This window comes from Passer montanus, unplaced genomic scaffold (genome assembly GCF_014805655.1).
Source record: "Passer montanus isolate IOZ18808 unplaced genomic scaffold, ASM1480565v1 scaffold37, whole genome shotgun sequence".
NCBI classification, from domain to species: domain Eukaryota; kingdom Metazoa; phylum Chordata; class Aves; order Passeriformes; family Passeridae; genus Passer; species Passer montanus.
In genome coordinates this window covers 8,555,225-8,579,064 of record NW_024368485.1, presented here as the reverse complement: position 1 = coordinate 8,579,064, position 23,840 = coordinate 8,555,225, and the positions used below count along the sequence as shown (strand labels likewise).

General features: G+C 43.1%; 1 protein-coding gene across 2 annotated transcripts in view; it reads right to left on the bottom strand.

The window, feature by feature from the left end:
* SNAP25 (synaptosome associated protein 25) overlaps positions 1-23,840 on the bottom strand; it is a 62,505-nt gene that overhangs the window by 13,209 nt on the left and 25,456 nt on the right. For both annotated transcript variants that reach the window (XM_039717046.1, XM_039717045.1), the window contains exons 2-4: positions 15,952-16,086; positions 15,284-15,325; positions 7,065-7,113 (exon numbers count right to left, since the gene is read on the bottom strand). In XM_039717046.1, coding sequence (XP_039572980.1) covers positions 7,065-7,113; positions 15,284-15,325; positions 15,952-16,023 — 163 coding nt within the window. In that variant the 5' untranslated portion in view covers positions 16,024-16,086. The remainder of the gene's footprint in view (positions 1-7,064; positions 7,114-15,283; positions 15,326-15,951; positions 16,087-23,840) is intronic.

Genomic DNA, 23,840 nt, shown 5'->3' with positions numbered 1-23,840 from the left:
CCCTGTCTCTCTGCTGGCATTAAACAAAATTTGGCATATTTCCATCTAAGGCTGATGGGTTTTCTTAGTGACTTGGTTTTCTAAGTGATTTGGTGGCTCAGAATAACTTAATGTGTTAATTCTTTTCACTTTTAAAGCTGGGGAAAATGCCCTAGAGGAACAGAATGCCACAACATAAAAGTGTAGGAACAGGATTCTCCGCTGAGATAAACAGATATAGATCCAATTGGATCGAGGGTCTTGTGTGGAGTCTGCAGTAGGGACAGCATTTTAAGTGGGATTCACATTTCACACCATTTGTTCCTAAAGGATAGACTCAGATACTACCCAGGATCAGAAAGGTACTTGGAGTGGCATTTCAATCCATTAAAAATTGTAACTGTACCTAATGAGGAAAAGTAAAGCAGTCCCAGTAAATCACAAATACATCCCTAGTCCCCATATGGAATAGAAAAACACTGAATTAGACTGCAGAGGAAGGAACTAAGAGCCCTGGTTATAGAAGGAATTTAATGTCATCCCTGATGTTAACTGAGTCCTATCCAGAAAAAAAAAAAAAAAGAAAGAAGAAAATTTTAGAAGAAAATTCATATGCATATTGACATCAGTAAAAAGCTCTTCTTAACTTCTTTGAGAACATGAAGAGGCCTAATTACTTACTTGGGTTTTTAATAACAATTTAAGTTTAGCTTTTCAAAGCTTTCTGGGGGGTTTAGATACCCAGTTCCCATTAAAATTAATTTTATTTAATTAATTTTAAGGGGAAAAGGAACCTCACCCCTTAAGGGCCTAGAAAATCCTGGGCTAAAGCTGGAATAGTTCAAGTATTGAACTTGTGCTTTTTGTTTACTTCTTGCATGACACTGGGCTTTGAGAAGGAGAGGTGCCATGTCAGTATGGTGAGACTCATCTGCCTTTCTGCTGTCAGCTCTCATTCTCCTCAGCTGGATGGGCCTCTCTCCTGGTACCACGGGAGTTATTGATCCCAAATCCAAGGATATATTTAGAGGATCAGAGTTACCTGGCACCGCCCTCTGAAAGGGTCACACACTGTGTAAGCAAAGGATTGGGAAACCAAGAAGGAAGCCTGCAAGAGGGACTGCACAGGTTCAGCCAGGTAAAGTGCTGTGCTGAGAACCAGAAAAGCAAGGTGTGATTGTCTTAATGCACGTTGTAATTTAGGCTTCAGCAGAAGCTTTGGTTGGTGTCCATAGGCACAGACTGTAATTCTCATCAGAAATGTGAGTCTGTGGTAGAAGGGGACACCCCTCCCCGTGCTCCTGCTCTTCGCCTGGGCAACGCTTGCTCTCGCTCCGGGGAGCAGCTGTGGGAGTGTGAGCTGGCTTTGATGCTGGTTCATGCAGCGTGATGGGATTTGCTGCACTTCTGCCACAGGCTCCCAGCTCCTCATTCCGAGCACTGCAGAGCCCCTTGGCAGTTAAAAGATGGCTGGACCCACACGTGCCTTTTGACACTGGGGGAATATGAGAGGTGTCTGGTCTTTCTTTCTTTGATTTTCCTGCTAGTGCTTCTCTAAGCTGGTCTGTCCAGTAGCAAAAGCCAGGTTCACACTGCATGGGTCAGTCCTAGGTCTGGTAACACTGGGAGCTCTCAGTGGAAACAATTCTCCTTGCCTAGATGCACATTCTCTAAAGCCATGTATGCAACAGGTCCTTTTGAACTGTCTTTACCTGTTTTCTGTTCTGCCCAAATAAATGAGTGCTTGTTGAAGAGTATATTTGGCACAACTCAAAGACTTCCATTTAACTACAGCCCTCTCTAGAATCTTGACATTTTTTATCCTACTTCAGGATTTGTGTTTGATGCCTGGGCTGTTGCTGAATAGGAAAGGGAGCCACAACTCATTTATCTTCCATTAAAGGAAACCTCATCAGTGTAAAAAACTCCATGTCATATTTGTAGCCCAGAAGTCTGGACAGCTGGCTGCTGGTCCTAAAGCCACTTGCTAGTTGTTAATGTCGTGGACTGGATTGTTAACTGGTTTGAATCAGCATAGTTATGCTGGCTTTGTGGAGCAATGACAATTTGTACCTGTCGAAAATCTGGTCCCACAGGCAAGGAAATAGATTCATGAGTCTAACCACAATTACTGAGGCATAAATATTATGGTGGAATTAACTTAATGGGGTCACACTGGATTTGTTTTGGTATAACTGCTATTAAAATGTGGCCCAGAATGAAACACTGCCGGTAGGAAATCAGATGGCAATGGAGAGGTTAATTTAATGTCTGTGTCCATAGATCTTCCCTATTCCAACATTCTGTGCTGTATTAAAGGTTTTAGGGAAGACAGTTTGTTGGCATATACTGCCATGAGCCTACGCAAATTCACGCCTACGAGAGATAATGCCTTTTGTCTTCCATTTAGAGAAGCCCTTCAAGGTCAGAGTTTGAACATCTTTTGACAGTTTGTTGCAATATTATTTGAATAAACTGCACCTATATGTTTATGTGTGATATATACCTAAGAGAATTGGCGCTGTCTGGAGGCAGAATACACATCAGAAATACATTTCATTGTGATTTCCTTCATTTTTTTCCCCTCTGGAAAATGCTGCAACCCTTTTTCTATCTTGATGTCTGAGAGCATCACTTTCATTTCAAGGCAGTGACCATAAATCTTCCTCCAGATCTTACAGCAAACAAATGCCCTATCTTAAGGCACAAACAAGAATAGATTTTTGCCTCTATCATTATACTTGTGAATTACTCCTGTAAGGTAACTGAGGGAACACAAGCTAGTCCTGTTAGTTTTATCATAGTTGTGGCCATTGGCCAGTGGGTCTTTGCCAGGATCTCCTGTAACATCCTGGCAATTCCCCATCCTGTGACTGATCTGGAGAAGTGGCTGGGGGAGGGAAGCTGTGGCCAGGGTATCCCTCAGCTGCTCCTGTGGTGTCTTGAGCAAAAACATCTGCAAAAGCATCTTACAGGGCATTGGTAGCAAGACCAGCACAGAGCAAGTGTGGTGTTGCTTCGCCTTTGCTTCCCCATCTGTAATTTATAACAAATATTCCTTCGCTGGTGTCCAGGATCTAGGGCCTGTGCTTGAATGTCAGTTAAATGCCTGTGGAGCTTGGAACTTGCTCCTTTGCCTGGTGTATTGTGCAGCAAAGCAATTTTCCCCAAGGGCAATTTTAATTAGAAAAAAAAGGAAGAAAACACAAAGGACATCTTAAGAACACATTGCAATCATAATTGCATACAAGAGGGTTTAATTTGAGACTCAGCAGATGAAGTATTTCCAAAGCTAGGCTGTCATCCCATTTTCCAGAAGGGAGAATCATCCTGGAGCGTCGACTGTGGGACAGCCTTTTCAGAGATGCTGAGCTCTGACCGAGCTGTGCTCTGAGAGGCACTGCTGGGCACAGGTACCCGTGGAGAAAGCTGGAGGGGAGAGCTGCGAGCCCACATGTAGCTCTGCTAAAAATAACAGCAGACAAAGGCACAACCTGCTTTGTGTGGGTTCATTTGTCTTTTGTTCTGTGCTACGATTTCAGCATAATTAATACCATCTTCCTTGTGAAAACTGGAGTAGTAGTTGTTAGTCTCCTTTTATTTTGCTAATTAGCCATAACATACAAAACTGCCAAACCCACAGCTCCTGCAAAAGCAGCGGAGGTCAGCTCGCATGTGTGCCAGTGTTTTTGTTTGTGGGATTGCCCAGTTATTTCCAAGTTTTACCTCCTTTGTAAGCTTGATGTAAAGTAAGATCTGCTGGGTAGATTAATCTGCTGCCCATGTTCCCCAGCATTGCTGTTTGTGCATTCATGGTGCAAAGAGAAAATTCCAATTGCACTGACATTTTCTTTGTCTCTTATCAAAGTTGTGGCTATTCCTCTGTCTTGGATGAAAAATGACTGTGCTGCTACTGTTGTTATTGGAAAAGTTTCTCCCTTCCACCTCATTTGGAATACAAGAACAAAATTCTTCTGTAATAAACTGCATGAGGACATTATCACACAAAAAAATGTCCTTGAAGGTCCAAATCTTTAATCCTGCTACTATGTCCAGGTGATGGGATTTCCCTATGGATGAACAGAGTTACCAGCCTGGGACCTTTTCTGTGTTAGTGCTTCAGGTTACCTTCATATCTTCACTTTGTACTATTAGTTTAATTTCTACTGGCTGCTTTTAACCAAAATGCATCCAAATATTAACATTTTTCTAAGTTAGCATATTTTAAAGAAGCAGAGGAATTGTCATTGCTCAATAATCCTTTGCAGCATTTATTTTTTCATGTAAAATATGAGCATTTTAGTGTAAAGAGTTATATACATATTTATATTTAAATCACTAATTATGGGAGATTGACTCAAAACCAGATTTTAAAAAATGTAAGCATTATAGATGCACATGTGGTCTGGGAAAGACTTTCTTAGTGATGGAAAAAAAACAACAAGGAAATCTAAACTCCTGGCTCCTTCCTGTGGGCTCCCCAGGGGAAGAGCTGTGTTCAGCTGCTTTGGGTGACAATACCTGACCGAAAATATGATAACTCTTGATATTGCAGAGGGGCTACTCAGGTTCCCATGCTTCAGAGGACACGGAGGAGTCTCTAGTTTTTATGGGAGTGCCATTCTCTGTGGGACAGGGAGTTCTTGTGAAGCTCCAGATCTGTGTGGCTTATGACAGACTGTAACCTGCTGTGCAGCCAGCTGTGCTAAACCTTTGGGCAAGAGCAGCTACCCAGGCTGGCTTTGTTGTACAAATAGCTGGCATTGGGAAATTACCTTGGCTTACTGCCTTTTATCATCCCAGACACTTCTGCTCACTGATAGCGGAAAATCAGCTCTGCTTTGCACTGCTTGGGTTGAATTGGCTCAGAAAGGTTTTTCCATGTAAGGTCTGTTTAACTCCAAAACAAGCAATTTTGTAAGGAAACCTAGAAATAGAGCTTCAAGCAAGTGCAGAGATTAGATCTTCTGCCTGCCGCCCACTGGAAAGATCAATGTCATGTTTTCTGTATATTTAACACCTAATAATCTTAAGTGACTTGTGCAGTCAGCTGTGAAGAGATCACATGGCAGTGTTAGCAAATGATTTCCTTAATCTGATAATCTGCTGAGACATGCGTGAGCTGCACACACTCCACTAATTACACAGGGTTCAAAGTCATCATCAGTGTATTTTGCCCAGTAGTGTAAGTCCTTTATGGCTACAATGAAATTAAAAAATTAGCAATTATTACACCTACATATGGTTAAAATGGAGAAAACTTAATTAAACATTTAGCACAGTACAAGGTTACAATATTTTCAGGGTTGGTAACATTATTTGGCTGTTTTCCTTGAGAGAAACCCACACTGTATAGTCATAAGCTAAATTTACTGAACCACTTAAGGCATGACCACAGCCAATTTAAAGAGGCTTCAAGACCTTCCGAGTCTTTCCTGGAGGTATTGACTAACTGCATCTGTGACTGTACAGCACGCATTTCAGGCTTCACTCTCAAGAAGGGTTTAATGCTGAGCTCCCTGGACTCCAGAGAGATGAGTGTGTCCAGTCTCAGCTCCTTGGCTCACTCAGATTGTCCTTCCTGCTACTGAGTGAATCAGTCAGAAAACTTCTGAATACAGGGCTTTAACAATTGTAGAATTCAAAAATAATAATTTAAAAACCCAGCAAAATTCAGGATTAAAATAAAAATAAACCTCCCTAGCAAATCTGTGGAAATAGAGCAGTTAAAGAACAGAAACATACGTTCCCAGGAGCCACTAAAGTTTCTGGTACTCTGCCTGTGAATTACATTGCAAGACAAACCTGGGTATTAGCATACTTTCTTTGACAATATTTGTGATTTATTACAACCGTATAATCCACTGCTGAAACAAAACACATTATTTAGACAGGTGCCATATCTGTTTCAACACAAGTAATTTCTGGTTTTCTGTATTTGGTGGTTTTCTACTGCCATTATTTTTTGAAGACAACAAAATGTTCTCTGTGATATTTTTCTTGTCAAGACAAATCGATATGACAAAATTCGGTTAATTTTTTTTTTTCCTAAATGGGAGGATGTGGAGGGAAAGCAATGAGACATACATAGAAGAAAATACTTTCCATTTAGGTCCTGTTATTACTTTTCATTCATTATAGTGTCAGAGAGGCAGGGACATTAAAGCTGGAAAGGCCCTGTCGGGTTCTGCAGTCCATTTCCCAAGAATTCCGTACCCTGGCTTATTATCATTGTCTAGGTTTGATGAGTAACACAGCATTACCTCTGCAGAAATAATAATAATTTTGTGTCCTGCCACATAGTAAATAATAACAAGGGCCTTTGGGGGGCTGGTCTGATAGAGCGTAGCAGAAATTTCTGCTCTGTTGATTTATTGGAGTCACCATTTTCCTGGGGCTGTGGGTCTATGGCAAATGAAGACTTATTAGTTTTATTGAGAGGGAGAGAAGGCTACCTTTTCTTTGTAATATTATGAAGGGCAAAAATGTAATTTCCTGGAATGTATTGAACATATCAGGCTCTGTCTTTGTCATTGCCATCTGCAGACAGGTAGTGTAAGTCTGAAACTTCCTATATGGACAATTGTAATGAACTGATTGTGGAATACCTTTAATGTTTAAATTCTGTCGTTCTCACTGCCTCACTACTGCACAAAAAGTAACTGAATCTTACACAAACTAAACCCATTTACCTTCTCTTGGGATGCATTTTTTACATGTCTTTCACTTGTGATTTAAGTGGAAAAATTACTTAGCACCTGCATAAATAATGCTGGATTTTACACTTCTAGAGGAAAATCTTCTGGTCATATAGCTGGATCTTGACCCAAAGCTTGCTGAAATCAAATGGTGATTTGGTTGAGTTCAGCCTGCAGCTCTCTTTGACATCAATCAAAAGAAGTACAGACTCTTAGGCAGCTGTTGTACATTTTTCTCTGCTGGAGAAAAAAGCTAAAGGCAAAGAGGATTTGGGGTTCTCATGCACAACCACACGTATTTTCTGTCCCTTGTTTCCAGGGTTGCACACAGTCAGTAAAGCACTTGGAGAAGGGTTATACTTCCTTACTGAAGCAATCTGAACTTACCTCCTTGCTCATCCAACATAACCAAAGTCCTGATACCAGCATCTTTACTCTACATCCCAATAGTGGTAGCAAGGTAAGGAGAGAGAGGGGGAGAAGAGAGAGAGAGAAAGAGAGATCAGTGAGGGAACACTCAGTCCTTGGTATGGGACACAGGAAGACACAAGAAAAACAGTGGAAGGAATGACAAGGGACTGATGGTACAGTCCAAAGGCCTTATGTGCCTGGACACTCTGTGAGGAACTAGGTACTCTCCATTTTACCATCAGGCCTTCTGGATTCACTGGGATACCGAACTTCTGCAGAAAGCACAAAGCCATGGACCTTGAGATTAAAATAATCATTTTACACAAGAGTAATTTCTAAAAAAAGAAGGTTAATCTCAAAGTCCAATGAAGCAGGAGAAGGGAGGATGGGGGTGTTGAAATTGTAGGTGGATGTGAATCTCACAGGAGAAATTCCCAGGGAAAACAGGTGTGACACAAACATGTTTGGGAAGGTGGCACAGTGGTTTGTGCACAGCTCTTGCTGCTGACAGAAGTCAGAAAGCTTACCTACTTAGGAAATCCAGTTTAAAGCAGGCTAATATTTAATAGGATTAAGCCATATTTTTTGGCTCAGTGATCTAATAGATATGGGTTTGAGCCAAGTTTTAATACAGTCAACAGACACCTTTAGCATTAATGGACTTTGAATTGAGCTTGAAGGTAGGATTTTCAAAACACCTACACAGCAAATCTGCCTCTGCTCCCACAGCTTAGTGAGACTCTTACCACTGCCTTTGCTGGATACAGGGGTGGAGCAAAGCTGAGCCATCCACAGCTTCCACCTGCCTGAGCCAGGGGTAGGGCACCTTTCACAAGTACAATTTTTATTATGTGTTATCACCACTCTAGGATGTGTCAGGTGTCTCTGGTTCCTGGGTGCTGTGGTACTCAACTATGTCATGCATCAAATTATCTCCTTTTTAATTACAAAGGGGAAACCAGCTCCATTGTGCTTGGAGCAGTGATAACATCTGTGAATAATTAATGGCCTGAATGAGCTCCCAAGTGTTGCATGTCAATAACAGATGAAGTAAACCCTCTGTGGCCTGACAGCTTGACAGCAGAGCTACCTGGACATGTGCAGTAGTAATTTACTTGTTGCCATGAACAGAAAGCAATGCATGCTCCTGTGAAACAGATAAGGGGGTGATGGTGTCAATTTTGCAGAGAGCAGGGAGATGCCCACAGTTGCACAGCTACATCAGGACAGAAAACGAAACTCCTGACCGACCCTCTTGGTTTTCAAGCCACCACTCCTGGAGGCAAATCAAAGACCCCATGTTATCCTTCCTGCCAGCTGCCCTTCTCACTGCTGATCAGATTTTGTGGGTGCAGTGAAGTGTCTCTGGCCATCAGCTGCCCTGCCCACGCTCACAGGGCACTCCCAGGCTCTCACAGCCCACGCTGGCTCTGCCACAAGCCCAACCCTGCCATGCTCAGGGCTGTTTGCCTGCTGCAGCTGGTGCTTCTCTGCTCTGCTTCCAGAGGATCCTGCTCAAGAGGGACGCAAGGTTGTGCTCTTCTCTGCCTCTCCCTGCACTCCCATTCATATCTCTAATGTCTACATCACTGCAGAAACTGGGAAAAGCATCAGATGTGTGCAGGCTGGTTTGCTGTCTCTTTGTAAAAAGTCACTGTGTGAGTTACCAGATGGACAGAAAAGGCCTCCTGCCTCCCCCCAGTCTGCTTCACCCTGCTGCCCTCAGGTCAGCCATCTAGCAGGCACCCACTGCTGCTCCCTCTCCCTTCAAGTTCACACTGCGTTTACTTGAATCCCAGCCAGCTTTAATTTTTGCAGCCTTTAGAAACTTAGGGTCCAAGGGTTATCTTAGGTTTGCCAGTTTAGAATAAAGAAACCACCTTTACTTATCTTATGTTTTCTGTGGGGCACTAAGCACCCTGTGTCTGCTAAGCACTTACTGTACAACAGTTTTTTATTGGATCTTTTTATACTCTTGGTAACCAGGGAAGTTCCCCCCCCCCCGAGATTTGTATGTATTTTAACAAACATGGAAACTCATGCAAACACAAGAAGGCTGCTTGGGTCCTGAGTCACCTTGTGTTTCAGTAAATAGGGTGCACTCTGACATGGGACCCTTCCAAATACTGAGCTCCAAAACCTTTTGCTGAATCAAGCATAGCTGGGCTGAGAAATATTTACTGCTCTTTAACCATCTGACCTTATTTTCCTACTGTGTTTAACATCTAAGCAAACCACCTTTATAGAGCTAAGATGTCCAGTGACCTGAACAAGCATGTGCTGGGAGATGAGCTCAGGGACTAGACCCCATGGTTTATATTTTATATCAAATACTTAAACAGAGCTAAAGAGGTCAAATTTTCTGTTCTTTACCTGCCCATCGGTGCCATTTAATTTTATCAGGCAATATTGCACCTCTTACAAACAGCCTGCCACAGCATTAACACAAATGTGAAAATATTAAAGGGTGTGCAATGAATAAACTTGTCTGCATCTGTGGTCTAATTGAAAGCATATTGAAGCTAATAAAGAGGTGGTGACTGAAAAGGATGAGATGTGATTCAGACATCAAGTGACAATCTCCTTCTGTTCCAAATTTCTATTAAGCATTAATTTTCAGCTTTTCCACAGAAAGAATTAAATGTGTAAAGTCAATCAAAAAATAAATCATGTTTGTTCATTTAAAATAGGCCCAGACTTTTCTAAAAGCTCAGTATTTCCATTATGACTGATATTTTAGATAACACAGACCCAAACCTGTCTGTAAGACAGAACTATTCCAAAAATATGTTCATCATCCAGATGTCTGAGCAGGAGAGAAACACTCGGTGACTGACCCGCAGTGACAACAGACTGAGGCATCTCTGGAAAGTGCAAAACCTCAGTTAAAGAAATATAGGGGAAGAAATGTGCCCAACAAGAGTGTTTGGGGGGCAGACACAGGCAGGTTGGCATTTCCTGCACTGGCAGTATCGCAGAAACTCCCCTTGGCCTCAGTGGAGCAGGTGCCACCCGAGCTGAGTGCTGGGCAGTGTGCAGCAGGAGGTGATGAAAGCTCTGCAGTGAAGTGCCAGCCCAGAAGGACAGCTTTCACAGCCTCTGCCCCCGAATCCTTGGGTACACACTCACATCACCATGGGCCCAGTGACTGTGCTTGGCTCTGTCTGGTCCTGAGGGCTCAGGAAGGATTCCCACACACATCCAGTGCTCATAAATATCAGTGATATCTTGTGTGGGAAGCCATGAATTCGTAGAACTTGCAGGGTCCATCATGTTATTGTGTGCTAAATTCTCACCTTGGCCAGGATTAGAGTATTTCTCCCCTCCTGTGCCATGGAGGAATCTCTTCAGACCCTCCAGTCCTTGTACAGGCAATCCTGCATTACTTTAGCAAAACAAGGGTTCTCAAAAAAGTGAAATGCTTAGGGTAGGTCAGACCAGAGAGATGAAAATGCATCTTTCACAGGACCCTGCAGAGTTCACAGAGCACATGCCATTTTCATCCAGCTCTTTAATGTGTAACACCATCTCTTTTGAGAACAACTTCTGACTCTCCTTGTCTTCTCATTGCACTTGAGAGGAGAATTTGGACTGCTGGATTTTGCCATGGCACAGCCAACCTCTCACTTTCTTGTCCCTTATAAGAAAATGGCACAGCAAGAATTGCTTATGTTGGGGCATTAAAATGGTGGCCCTCGAGTTCCTCTGTTTATTCATAATTCAAGTATTCTGCAGATGGTAAAATATATAATATATGAAATAATTTCGCATATGAGATGACCCTTCAGGGCAGGAGGCCAACACTTCCAACTTAAAAATGTATCACATTGGGTGAAACAGACCCCATACATTTCAGGAAAGTTTATGTCCTTCAATCTCTCAGCTAGGTTCAAATGCTTGAATAAAAGCAAATGAACAAGCAGTTCTGGTTTGGGTTCTGCATCATTCATATGAAGCACATGCCCAGGTTCTCCATTTGGCCACTGGCAAAGCTATTCATCAAAGACCCAGAATATATGATTTTAAACCTCAGGGCTTAATACAACCCACAGATACTTTAGTTTGTCAGTGCTTCAGTGAAGCCTGTTTAACAGCATTACTAGGAATCCTTTTGGAGGCTTTAATAGACACTATCCTTAGTCTTCTGTAATAGTTTTTAAAAACTTTTTGGTTGCTTTTGCTTTGGGTTTTTTGTTTGTTTGTTTGATTGGGGTTTTTTGTGAGTGCTTCACTCAAAGCAAGTCAGCAACAAAATGTTCACTAAAATTTGCCCAGCACTTTGGAGGGGAATTGCATTGCTGTATCATTTCTTGTTATTGCTGTTACAGAACTTAATTTCCCAAGATGGAAATAAAAGTGGGAAGACAATTGGAATGACTTCTCAAGGGGCTCATCAGTCCCTCCAGGAACACAATGTGTTGGGTCCTATCCTACCAAAGGCAGCTACTCAAATTTTGGTTTAGCCTGAGTGAAGATTTTCCTAACACTATAAGGGGATGATGTATCAGATAGAGAATCAAAATTCCAGAAATCACTTTCCCTACCTTTCAGGAGGTATCCTGAAAAACACATATATGCTGTCAGTTATGTGAAGAACACATAAACTTCCACTTCGATGAAGAATTTTGCTTTAATCCAGAATTAGAGGGTTTGTTTTGAATAAATTAATAGAGACAATTATATACCAGGACAGGCTGACATTGCTAGCTGTTCCCAAAGACACTAAAGAGAACTGTCAACACCCTAAAGACAAAACTGTGGTCAAAGAAACATTTTTTAGTCATCCGTAGCAATGAATTTGCTCAGCTCCTGCTGCAGGTTCCCTGTCACGCTGTTAACGCTCCAGTGTGTCCCTGACTAAAGGCACACACTGCTCTGCCTGGTAAAGCACACCCCCAGCCCACGTGAATCTGCTATCCCCCTGGCTAGCACACACACGGGTCCTGCACTGGAGAAGGGAGGCCAGAATTGTGGGTCATATTCCCTCATGCCAGATATGTGGAATTACACTGGTTAAAACACTTTTCTGAGGAAAATGGTTCCAATAGTTCAGTACTTCCAATAGGTCTAATGATATCAAAGGTAAATTTCAAATCAGTTTTGGGCCAAACTCTAAATTAATAGAGCACTTTTTCTTCTATTTTTTCATACTAAGGAGCATTTGGCTGTGATAATAAATGTCAGGGTATACTCACAGCTGGTAAATTGGCATTCTGTGTGTTCAGTATCCTGGACAGGGCAGCACCAGTTATCAAACATTTATAGCTCACCATTTCACCTTTGATACTTCACTCTCACCTCACATGAGAGAAGATAGTCCTGTCTGAACTTAAATGTACAAAACAGCCCTTTTGTCTGTACATTCCTAAGTGCTTTCCTCTGAGCTTTTACCACCACTGATCTTGTCATGTTTTCCTTGCAGCTTCGTAGCTACAAAACATCCTTTTTTCCCTATATTACCACAACTGATTTTCCTTAAAGGCCATGGTGGTGGCACTGGGAGATGGGAGCAAACTCCCAGCTTTTCTCCCCCCGTGTGATATTCTGCATTGCATAATGTTACCTCGGAGCAAAAAAGCTTGAACATGAAAAGAAGGTCAGATACAAACTGTATTTAATCTCACTTGTTCTGCCTCACTTCATTTTTATTTTATGTTTTGGCCCAAACATTGCACAGCATCATCATAAAATACAGGTATTTATAGCACTGAGTGGCTCAAAAGAGCACTGGTCAGTGCAGATTAACTGCACTGCCTGGCACAATGAGCACCACGGAGCACACTGGGTTTTGGAATCTGCCATTCCAAATGGAGCTGCCCTGGGGCAAAGCCGTGGCTGCTTTTGTAACATTTCTTGCCTCTCTTGTTTTGCCAGGACTGGAAACATCAGCTTCTTGCAAAGCTGGCTTATAAAACCAAGAAGCAATAACCTCCTTGGTTTTCCTTGCCCATGTTCCCTGGCAACAGCATCAGGGCTTGGTCTCCAAACTCTGGATAGTCTTCTGGGGCAAGCAGGGCATGTCCTTTGGGGACATGTGCCCAGACTATGACCTGCTGTTAGGTCTTACATGGCTACGGGCTTCCTTGGATGGACAGCACTCTCCTGTCTCCAGGATGGAGTCCAGACACTCTGTTTATGTTGTGTTTCCCCAGTATCAATCCATACAAATGGACACAGTAATAATGCTTAAACATGGACGCATCCTTTTCCTAAGAAAGAAAGAACAGATCTGCTGTATCAAGAGAACAGAGTAAAAAGCGTTCTTTCCCTGAGTATTTCCTATCTCTATCTACTAGACAGGTTCTGCTAAGTGAGGAAGTCTAATTGGATTTTGGGGGTTTATTAAATCAGAGCAGTGCAAGTTCAATTTCAAATACTCTCACAATTTGTCTTTTCAGTATAAAATCTCTCACTCCCTAAATGCTGCATTTTTTTAAAGTACCTAGGAAAAGGGATTGGAATAATCAACCAGCTGTTTAGGCCACAGAAGAATTTTAAAGGTCTCCTGTAGTCACATTAGTGAAAATAATATTCAGCTCATTTTAGAAGAACTCCCTTGACTACTCAGTGCTAGTTTTAGCAGCTTCTCTATTTGGACAGGAAGATATTGTGGCATCTGAATAAATGCCAGGTCCAGAGATGCTGAGCTCTTCCAAAGAGTGCTATAAATTCATTGGTAAATTCAGCAGTCCCAGTTCTCCTCCCACTTTGCCATTTGCTGTGATTTAGTACTGAAACTCCAGTGGCATTCACAATATGCTGGTTCAATATGTTAGGAAGACTGAGGCAGCGCACAGGCCGCACAAATGCGGCTCGGGAGAGGCAGGGCTGATATTTACTGATGGCTTGGCCCCGAGCAAATCACTTCCCTTTCCTGCGCCTCCTTCCCACTCATCATCTGCCTTGTCTACTGAGATCCCAGGCATTTGGGGGCAGCAGGCTCTCCTGCCTTGTGTTGTGGGGGTACTCATATGAGGCTTCTTCCTTGTTGTTGAATAGATTTCAGCAGGAGCTGCATCCAGCACAGAGCTGACGTCAAGGGTGGTTAGGAATGGCGTGTCCAGGGAACTGAGCAGCAAAAAGGGACAGATTGCTCGTGAGACAAGAGCGCGTTTTGGCTGCAAGGGGCCCCGATCTAAAGTGTTTGTGGAGGAGAAGTGATGCTGACTATGCTCAGTGACCCATCTGTCTGTCTGTACATGGAAATTTAATTTTGTCTCCACTGGACTCCATTGATCTTCACAGTGGTGATTGATTTCAAGGCGATAAAGCCTACGGCTGGGGTTGTTCTTGTTCCTGAATGAGACCTGATGTAATTTTCTTCCTGTTGTCTCTGCTGGAGACTCCTCTGGTTGTCATGAGTACTGGGACTGTCAGTGCTGATGGCCCTGATTAAAAATGTCACCAACTCCAGCACCAGGGCTTGCATGGTGTCTGAAAATAATATGTCCTGTCAGGCAGCAGCAAAGTTTTCCACCACCTGATGGCTGAACACTCTAAACTAAACTGAGTTGAGATTTTCCAACTTTTAAACCTCTTTATTGTGGAGAGTGTGAAGTACGAATTGGTTTTTTGCCTCCAGGAAGGTATTAGCTGTGAGGACCAAGCCAGGGTCCCCTTCCTTAGCACCATGGAAAATCAGAGAACTCCCAGCTCCAAAGTGGTCAATCTAGGACATCTTGTGAACCTTGAAATCCTGATAAATATTTCAGAGATACATAAACAAATAGCATTTAAATGCTGTGCTGACCAATGTTCTATAAATAGCTGCAAGTGTTTATGGAGAGGGAAGTATTTAAAGCAGACTGGGAAAATGGATCAAGGGCCCTTCTCACCTTCCCCTCATGCAGTGTTATGCCAAGGACGTGAGAGTGGTCCTGGCACAAGGCTCCCAGAGCCCTGCAGCAAGCTCAGCCACTTGTCCCTGACTTGAGGTCACCTTCAGAGACTGTTTCCTTAATTTATCTCCAGAATCCTCTCCCATTTCATCTTCAGGTATGACCAAATCAGTGCCTTGGCAACCAGGGAGCGGTGTCTTGCACAGTCCTAGTGAGGGGTAGGGATGAGCAGGGACAGTGGCACATAAAGCCATGGCCAGGCTCTAGCAATGTGAATTTAAAAAAAGCCACTTCCAGTGTCAGGCTCTCCATCAGTTCTGTTCACAAGGGAAGTGCAAATGAAGTGCAAGTCCTTACCTCTTCAACAAGCTGCAGCATTCGACGGGTGCTCTCAAGGGACTGTAAAAAAAACAGGAAAAAAACATTGAGATTTGGAAAGTTATGCTTTCCAATGCTAATGTGCAAGCTCATGCTGACAGGATGTTTTTCCTGCACTCTTTCTTCTCCTCCAAATCAGGCCATCTGCAGGGCACTGGTGATCTCTGCATCTCCAGCTCTATGGATGGCTAATGCAGCACACCTCGAGGCAGCTGCAGTCTCCAAGGCTTGTGCTCCCCTTGCTCACACGCTGCGGTGGTGCTGCTCGGAACCGCAGGTGTTCCACTTTAAAAATAAAGCCTGTGGTTTTCAACTATGACTCTTCAGAAACCTAATTGGTAACATTTAAAGGTTTGACAAATCGAAGGAATCCTCAGAAAATATTAAATTGCTGCCTTTTGCTCTGAGGCCAGTCAAACTGATTCACAATCTAATACCTAAATGAAACTCATGATCGATAAATTCCCTAATCTGGACTGAACACAACATTAAATTTTACCCCAGCTCATTTCATTTCCAATTCTGTTTTCAGTGTAAAGCTGATGGAAAAGAGCTCTAGAAATCCTTTGCAGGATCAGCTCCTATTTCTGGCTGTGTGTTTCACACCAAGCTCAGCCCCAAGTTCCCAGTTTAGCTACTGGTCTCACTTCATCAGCGAGCTGGTCGGCACGCCGCTGCATTTCTTCCAACTCATTGCGCATATCCGCGTCTTCCGCCATTTTAGCTGTGGGGGTGTGTGGGGACGCTGCGGATCAGGATTTGCACTCAGCTGGTCTGTGAGCCTGGAAGACAGCGAATAGGAAGAGAAACAGTGTGGTTAGGAGCTGTGCTTAAACATCACTTCCACAAAAACGCTTTTGTTACATCCCTGTCCTCACCCAAAGTGCCATTCAGGATAGTAATTCCTATGTAGTAGAGAGCAAATCCTTCCTTTTTTCTTAACCTTTCAAATGCAATTCATACAGAAGCTGGACACTCAGGAGACACTATTTGCTGCCAGAAACAATCTTGAAACCCATTCATTCTTCTCTAGAATTGAAAGGCTTAATGTGAAGGAGGTCAAGGTCAAGCCTATGCCCCTCATGTCCCATGTTTCAGCTGCATTGTTTGGAGGGCTGGGTGCTTAGCTAACACATTTGTAATTAAATTACGGACTACGAAAGTTTGCATATTTTCATTGGCTAATATACACCATGCTATAGCCCAGACTATGAAATAATATTTACAGATAGACTGGGAGAAGTCTACATGGGAGAGAACCCTTCATTTTGGGGGAAGTGATGGTAGGACCTAACTGGTATTTTCAACTTCTCCACAAAGTGGGTCAGATTCTGATCTTCGTTATCTGGCTTGGTACAGAAGGACACCCCTGAGCTGGTCCTAACCAGAGGTCAGGATGCAGCCCATTAATCCTCGATTTGGTAGGGTTTCTTTTTTGTTACAAATTCAAGCTAGCTCTGATTACTGAGCATGACTTGATTAAGAAAGGCGGGCCCTCCTACCATCTGTCAGGTCTTTATAACAACAACACAGGCTTATTTCTTTGCTTGATTCAAGCATGGCACATTGCAAATTACTGCTCACTGAATGTTAGATTTGTTCATTGCAGGAAAACCTAATTGCAGGTGCAGAGGAGGTGGGGAAGTTGTGGGGGACTGCAAGTAAACAGCTATAAAGCAGATGCCATCATGCTCAATTACAGAAAGAGGACAAAAGCAGCTCCTTTCAGCGAAGCTGCTCTAAAGAAGGCAGGATCCCGGGGCTGTTTTCTGTCCTGTCTTTGCGATATGTGCAGCCTTTATGAAACAAGATAAGTCAGGGCAGAGCTTGGCTCTAAAATTTCAGCAATAGCAACTCTGTTAAAATAGAAGTTGCTATATATTGGAGATTAAACCATTGCTCTCTTTGATGGTGCTCTCCATCAGGACACCAGGAGTACGAGCTGAGCAGGTAGAGCTGGGTGGCAGTGATATTTCTTGGATCACACCCTGTTTGCTTAGAAAGGTGTAAGGAAAGCAGACAGTTCCTTGCATTTCCTCTGCAGCTTCAGCAACAGATCTGCTGTTTTTTCTTATCTGAGAGGGAATATGTGACCTTCATGCCTCCACATTAGCTGTGCCCTCACTCGTGGTTGCTTTTCCTCTTTGAAGCTACAGCAGGAAGAAATCCATCTCGAGGAGTCAGCCCTGCAGCTACTGGCACAATATTCCACTTTCATCACTGCGCACATCGCCACATCCTTGTCAGAGGGAGGCTGGCATTTTGTGATAGGTCACACCATGTGTAGGAGCCTAAATGTCTGCTGGAGAAGGAGGCCACCTGGTCCTGCCAGCTGCATGGTCACAGCAGTGTGAAGGACCGAGCTTAGGCAACTCGTGTGCACCCCAGCTGATGCAAAGGCAGAGCTTGATTTCATGACTAATGCTCAGGCTGGTATGGGACACTTCAAGGATGATCACAAACAGCAGGAAATGGGCTTTTCAAAAACATGGTGCACTTGGATATTTAAGAGGAAAAGATAAACCAGGAACTGATCTCTTCCAGAAGGACATGTGAAGGTGTGGGGCTACTCTCAAGGCCACCCCAACCTTCCCACCCTGCTGCTGTGCTGGTGGTGCCCTTCGTAGCCTCAGCTCCAGGAAAACACTGCTCCTGGCCAGCAAATGGAGCATGCTCAGGTGGGATAAAAAGAAGTTATTTTGGTAAAGAACGGTGCTCCAAAGTCCTGTCCCACTTGGCACAGGCTGGCTCTAGCACTGGTCACTGCTTCACAAATTGTGGTTTTTTTCCCCAGATTGAGTCATAACCCACAGCTGAAATATTTCTGGCACAGCCTCTGTACCAGAACACCAAGATTAAGTCTGCGGAACTAGTTTTTGAGTATCTGGTTAAAATATTCTCCTCTGCCTGTACCCCTCACTACACTTGGGCTGGCAGAGTAGTAGCACTGAGCTTGAGCCAAAATCAGGACAATTTGTTTAGGGCTTTGGGACTGATCTAATTGGTAGATACATATAGATGTTGATGGGCAGGAAAGTGGTTCTGCTCTGTGTCTGTTGGTATCATCTCACTGGCTGTAAAGTGGGAGGTGATGCATCAGTGAGAGGGTGGGATGCTAACAGGGAATTTGGTTCATTTTCTAAGCATATCCAGTGTGAGCTGAATAATTACAGACCTGTGAGTGGAGGTGACATGAGGGCTTCTACTGACAACAGCAATTTATTTATTGACTGTTGGTCAGTCTCTGCAGATTAAAAAAAAAAAAAATTCAAAGAAAATTCTATTCCCAGGTAGATTCCAGCCTGACTTTTGACGTTTTCCTTACAATTTTTTTTTGATCATGAGCCAGTGGTGGTAATGGGTGGTGCAAAAAAAAAAAAAGAAACAAATGTAACAAATGTGGAGAGACTTTTACAGAAGCACAGAATGGTTTGGGTTGGAAGGTTCTTTAAAGATAATCTCATTCCAACCCCATGGACAGGGACACCTTTCACTAGACCAGGCTCCTCAGAGTATGATCCAACCAGACCTTGAATGCTTCCAGGGACAGGGCATCCACAGCTTCTCTGGACAACTTGTTCTGGTGACTCACCATCCTCAGAGTCAAGAATTTCTTCCTAACATTTAATCTAAACCTACTACCTGTCAGTTTGAAGCCATTGTCCCTTGTCCTGTCACTCCATGCTCTTGTGGGGTTTTTTCAGTTACCCTTCTTGGTTTGTTAGAACCATCAGTTGGCATCTTAGTGACAGACGTGTCTTATTTTGCATCAAGCTAAAAAAAGTGTCAGCGTTTGTAACTGGAGAGATGTTGTGCAGCAAGTGATCGAACTTGACAGGTTTATTGAGATTGTTTGGTATTTGTAAAGCACTTAGCATGGATTGAGAAATAGCAAAAAACATTCTTCCAGACAAGTCATTTTACATCAAGTTTTAGTCATAAACAGAAGTGCCCCGCAGCGTGCTGATTCAACTTTATTTAATAGAAAACCATGCCCAAGAATCAATAAAGGTTACTGATTTGCACACGCTGTGATAAACTACATATATTTTGTAGATGGCAAGGAATGAGTTTAATTTTTTTTTCAGATTTTGCAATTTATAATGTGGAATAGGACAGATTAGAGATAGGATTTTCCTTGAAAAGTCCTGTTTAGGCTGAAATGCCATTCCAGTGTCATTTCAGACAGAAATTTCCAACAACAAACCCTGTTATCCATAAAAATCCTGTAGAGAGAAGAATTATGTTTTAAAGGGAATTATTTCTCTGAAGTACAAAGTGGTGTTTCTTAGGAACACATATAAAAAGCTTTTCTTTAAAACATTGAAAATTAATGATTTCAGGAATGGTCAAGGAAAGTTAAACCATGATGAATTTGTTCTTACTGATACTGGATAGACTTTCACAAGCATAAGGTCTGGCTCAGGCCCACTGAAACCTGCACTTGTTTAAGTAGAACAGAAACAGGCCTAAGATAGTATCGAGGACTTAGGGTAATAAATTCCTTGCAGAATTTATATTTTTGTTACTAGTTGATATTTTGCATTCTGTTCTCATTGAAGTTAATTTGAACCAAGTATCAAAATCCTACAATTGCCTTAGGAATCCTTAGGAATCTCTAATATAACTGGAGTAAATTCTCCAAAGTGTACTCTGTACTTTTAACTTGAACTACATTTTATTTACGGTCCCTGCAGAGATGACAAATCAGAAAACCAAAGCAGGGATGCAATATGTTAAGCTCTTTCAACCTAAAAATTTGATTAAAAAAAATTGCTACAGAAGTTACAGACCCTACATTAACTTAGTTTGTGTTTATACTTATGGTAATTGCCTATACAAATTCAGCCTCAAAATTTCATGTGCACCTTGGTTTTTCCATTTAGGAAAAGGAAATCCTCTGGGTTCACACACAAACATCCATGGTGCTCTTTGAAAAGGAGAAAAAAGCCCAAACACTGCTACAAAATATTGTGTACAGCATGTTCCAGGCATGTGCTGTGTCTCCTACACAATGCAAGTAACTCCAGGCACTCGGGTCATTTACACCAAATTCCCTGCAGACAGTCTCGTCCCTTTTGCCAGTGCTCATACAGAAGCACCACAGACAATGTTAGAGAGAAATACAGAGACTGGCTAATGGAAAGGCACTGCCTATTATACTTTGAATTCTGCATCTGGTATTTCAGTAGTGCCAAGATGCAGTAAAGAATCCCTTAGCAAGAACATTATATAATCCGTATGGAGTAACACTGAAGGCTCAGAGAGACCCACGGCTGTCCCCAGAGGAAGAGAGATACAGCGACTGACCTTTGAAAGCAAATATTTGCTTCACAGTGATATAAACACTTCAATGCAATAAATACAGGGAAATGAAAATGCTGCAATTTACTGGGGTGAAGGCAACACAGCAATAAAATGTTCTTTTTTAAAGCACTCTCCCTGTTGACAAAGGACACATCTACTCTTCCCATAGATATTTGTAGCCAGAAGATGACTGCATTGGCGTATCTTACTAAAAAAGTCAGAGCTGGTCAGTCTCACTCCTTGTGCCTCTTTCTTGTAGAATTGAAAGCATTACCACGGTGATGTGGTGTTTGTAGAGCCACAGAAAATCTGAGGAGAGACTTTGAATCAAGTGTTTCAAGGATCAAGGATGGATGTTGGGCCATTTAAAGGTGGCATTTAGGTTGCTGCTATTGTCAGGCTGTTGGGAGAAGGAGCACTGTCAAAGGGGGAGATGAAGTGCAGCTACAGATGAAGGGGTCATCCTTGCTCCCCAGTGTTGCCCCTCATTTGGTTTCCCATGTGCCATCCAAGGGCTGTTCAGCCTCTGTGGGGTCAGGCCCAAGGCAGCTCTGGGGCTATGTAGGATCCTCCTGTCACAGGACACATCCTTGATCCTGCTGGACTCCTCAGGAGCTACCACTGTCCAGTGGGAGCTCTCTACAGCTCACCTGTCCAACACATTGGCCATGTCTTCCACCACCTTCACAAGCCTTCCCTACAGGGGCTTCTGGCAGCTGGGTTATAGGAAATGCTCTGGCATTAACCCCAAAGCCCAGGAACTGCCTGATAACACCAGCAGGGAATGAAATGACATGAAAAGCGTGAACCTGCTGCAAAGGGATGCTTAGAAACCATTATGTGTGTGTGTCACTGACACCAGCAGGCTCCCCCCGAGGTTGTGATGAGGATGGAGTCCTGGAAGGCAGATCCCCACAGAAAGCCAGGAAAGTCACATGTGTGCTGCCCACAGTCGGTGTGACAGGCAACAGCTGGTGAGAATTTGAAGGGAGTTGGGAACTTAGCTTTTACAGGCTGTGGGCTCTCAGCAACAGCCTCACAAGCACCAGCTTCTCTGACTTCTGTCATCTCCATCTTCTTCGACACAGAGCTTACCACAATTAATACTGACTATAACTAAATATGCCCTGCTTTTGCTCTTACTGTATTTTAACTGATCTGAAAGCACTTGGAGAGGAAATTAGATCATTTTGTAAAGAAAAATCCTATTTAAACATTTTATACTATGGCATAAAATGTAACAATGAAAAATTAGTCAGAACTTTAATTTAGGTTTAATTTATAAATAGATTTCAAATAAAGTCTTGAGGAATCTGCTGTTCAATTCTCCAGCACATCCTATTGCATGAATCTAATATATCCACAAGATTTTCAGCAAAGTTCTCATTCCAAAGAAACACCTTTTTAACATTTGTGGTAGGGATTAAGCAAAAAAGCTGGAGCTGTGTTTCTGTAGGGTCTGTCAGCCTTAACCCAAGACACAGACCCCTTGTCTCTTTCCTGCTGCAGTCCCACAGCACTGCTTCAAGTCTTTGGGCCCACTTCCACAGCCCAGGCTGACAGAGTATAGTGATAATAACCAATTTCACTCCAAATTCTTGCTTGCTAGTCAGTAAAGAGCAATGCCTACCACTGAGGGCTTGTCAGGCAGTGACTTTGGACAAGACAGGCACTGCGAAATTGCAAATCTGAATTTGGGAGATGTGGGTAATTCCTAGTTTGTTCCTGTCTTCCTGCATCGCCTTAGGAAACTCATTTTACTGCCAAGGCTCGCTTGCCCTGCCTGAAGACAGATCTCTGGAGCTGTGTGAGGTGCTGCAGGTGCTGGGTTTCCTGCTGCTGGCTCTACCTGTCAGCACCTGCAGGTGCCCTGGATACCCTCTGATGGCACTGCTTCTCCACGTCTGACAGCTGAATCTGTCCCCATCTCCACAGCACAGATAAAATCCTTCTTTTCCTTCCTATCTTGCCCTTGTTTTGTCCTGCTTAAATTGCAGTTGTTCCAGGGCATGGACCAGCACCTTGCCTGGGCTCCAGGACACCTGGGCCTTTGGGATAAATGCTGGTGAGCGTGCTGCCACATTGTCCCCTCTGCCAGCCCACCCCAATCCGAGGCAGGGCAGTGCTGTCCTGTCACCTGCAGACAACAGGCTGCTCCACGAGGCTGCTCCACCACATGCCTGTGCTTCACCAGGCTCCCACGCCACAAAAAATACGAGCCCCATACAGGAGAGCAGCCATTTTGTAACAATGTCACCTCAGAGTAATAAAAACTTGACTTTCTATCCATTTCTCTTTACTGCTGAAAGAAAACAAACCTCTCAATGTGTTATCTCCTTGCAGTCATTTTTGCACCTATATACCCACACATTTTTCTTTTTTTTTCTTTTTTTTTAAATTTTGCTTTCCCACAGAAACAGAAAAACATCCAAGGCAAAAATGTCTGTTCTGTTCATCTGGGAGAGCAACCAGGCAGAGAGGTGGAGGGTGAAGAAAGAACCCTTCTTAGGGGGAGTGGGCACCACATCTACTGGCAGCACAGAGCAGAGACCTGGACAGAACCGGCTGCTGTGAATCAAATTCCCTGTTACTGCAGCTCCCTGTCTCATGTAGCATCATTTATAATTTAACAAGCTATGTCCTATGAATCACTAAGCTTATTGTGTTCCCACTGGTTCTGAGTCCACACCCTCACTTCTCCAATACCTGGAAAATGTTTACTTCTAGCACAAATTGATTCCCAGCTAGGAAACAGCAGCTTGTTCCTGTGCTGGTGTTGTTCTGTGGCTGAAATATTTTCTCTTCTTCCCTGCTCTCTCCTTCTCTTTCTCTGAGGTACAGAAACAGGACTTGTAATGTTTCCCAGAATTTCTTATGATGTGAAAGATGAGATCTGTTAGTCCTTTCCTGGTAGGCAGACTGTTTGTCATCCCACCAGCTCTTGGTTATGCCAGCTCCATTTGAATTATTCTTCTCTGGGAAAGGGTGTCTGGCATTTCACAGAGTATTTAAACTGAGGACATGGGCTTTGCTGAAAGGGCTTAGTGCTTCCCTATCCTTCCAGGAGATACCTGTTCCAAAATATCCTACAACCTCACTTGCCATTGGCATAGCTGGATCTTGATGGCTCAGAACAAGAAATCCAGGTATTAATAGAGAGGATTAAAGAAAACGTCTTGACTTGTGAAAAGCTGTTTGCATTCTGAGGCCAGAATCTTGGAGAAAAAAA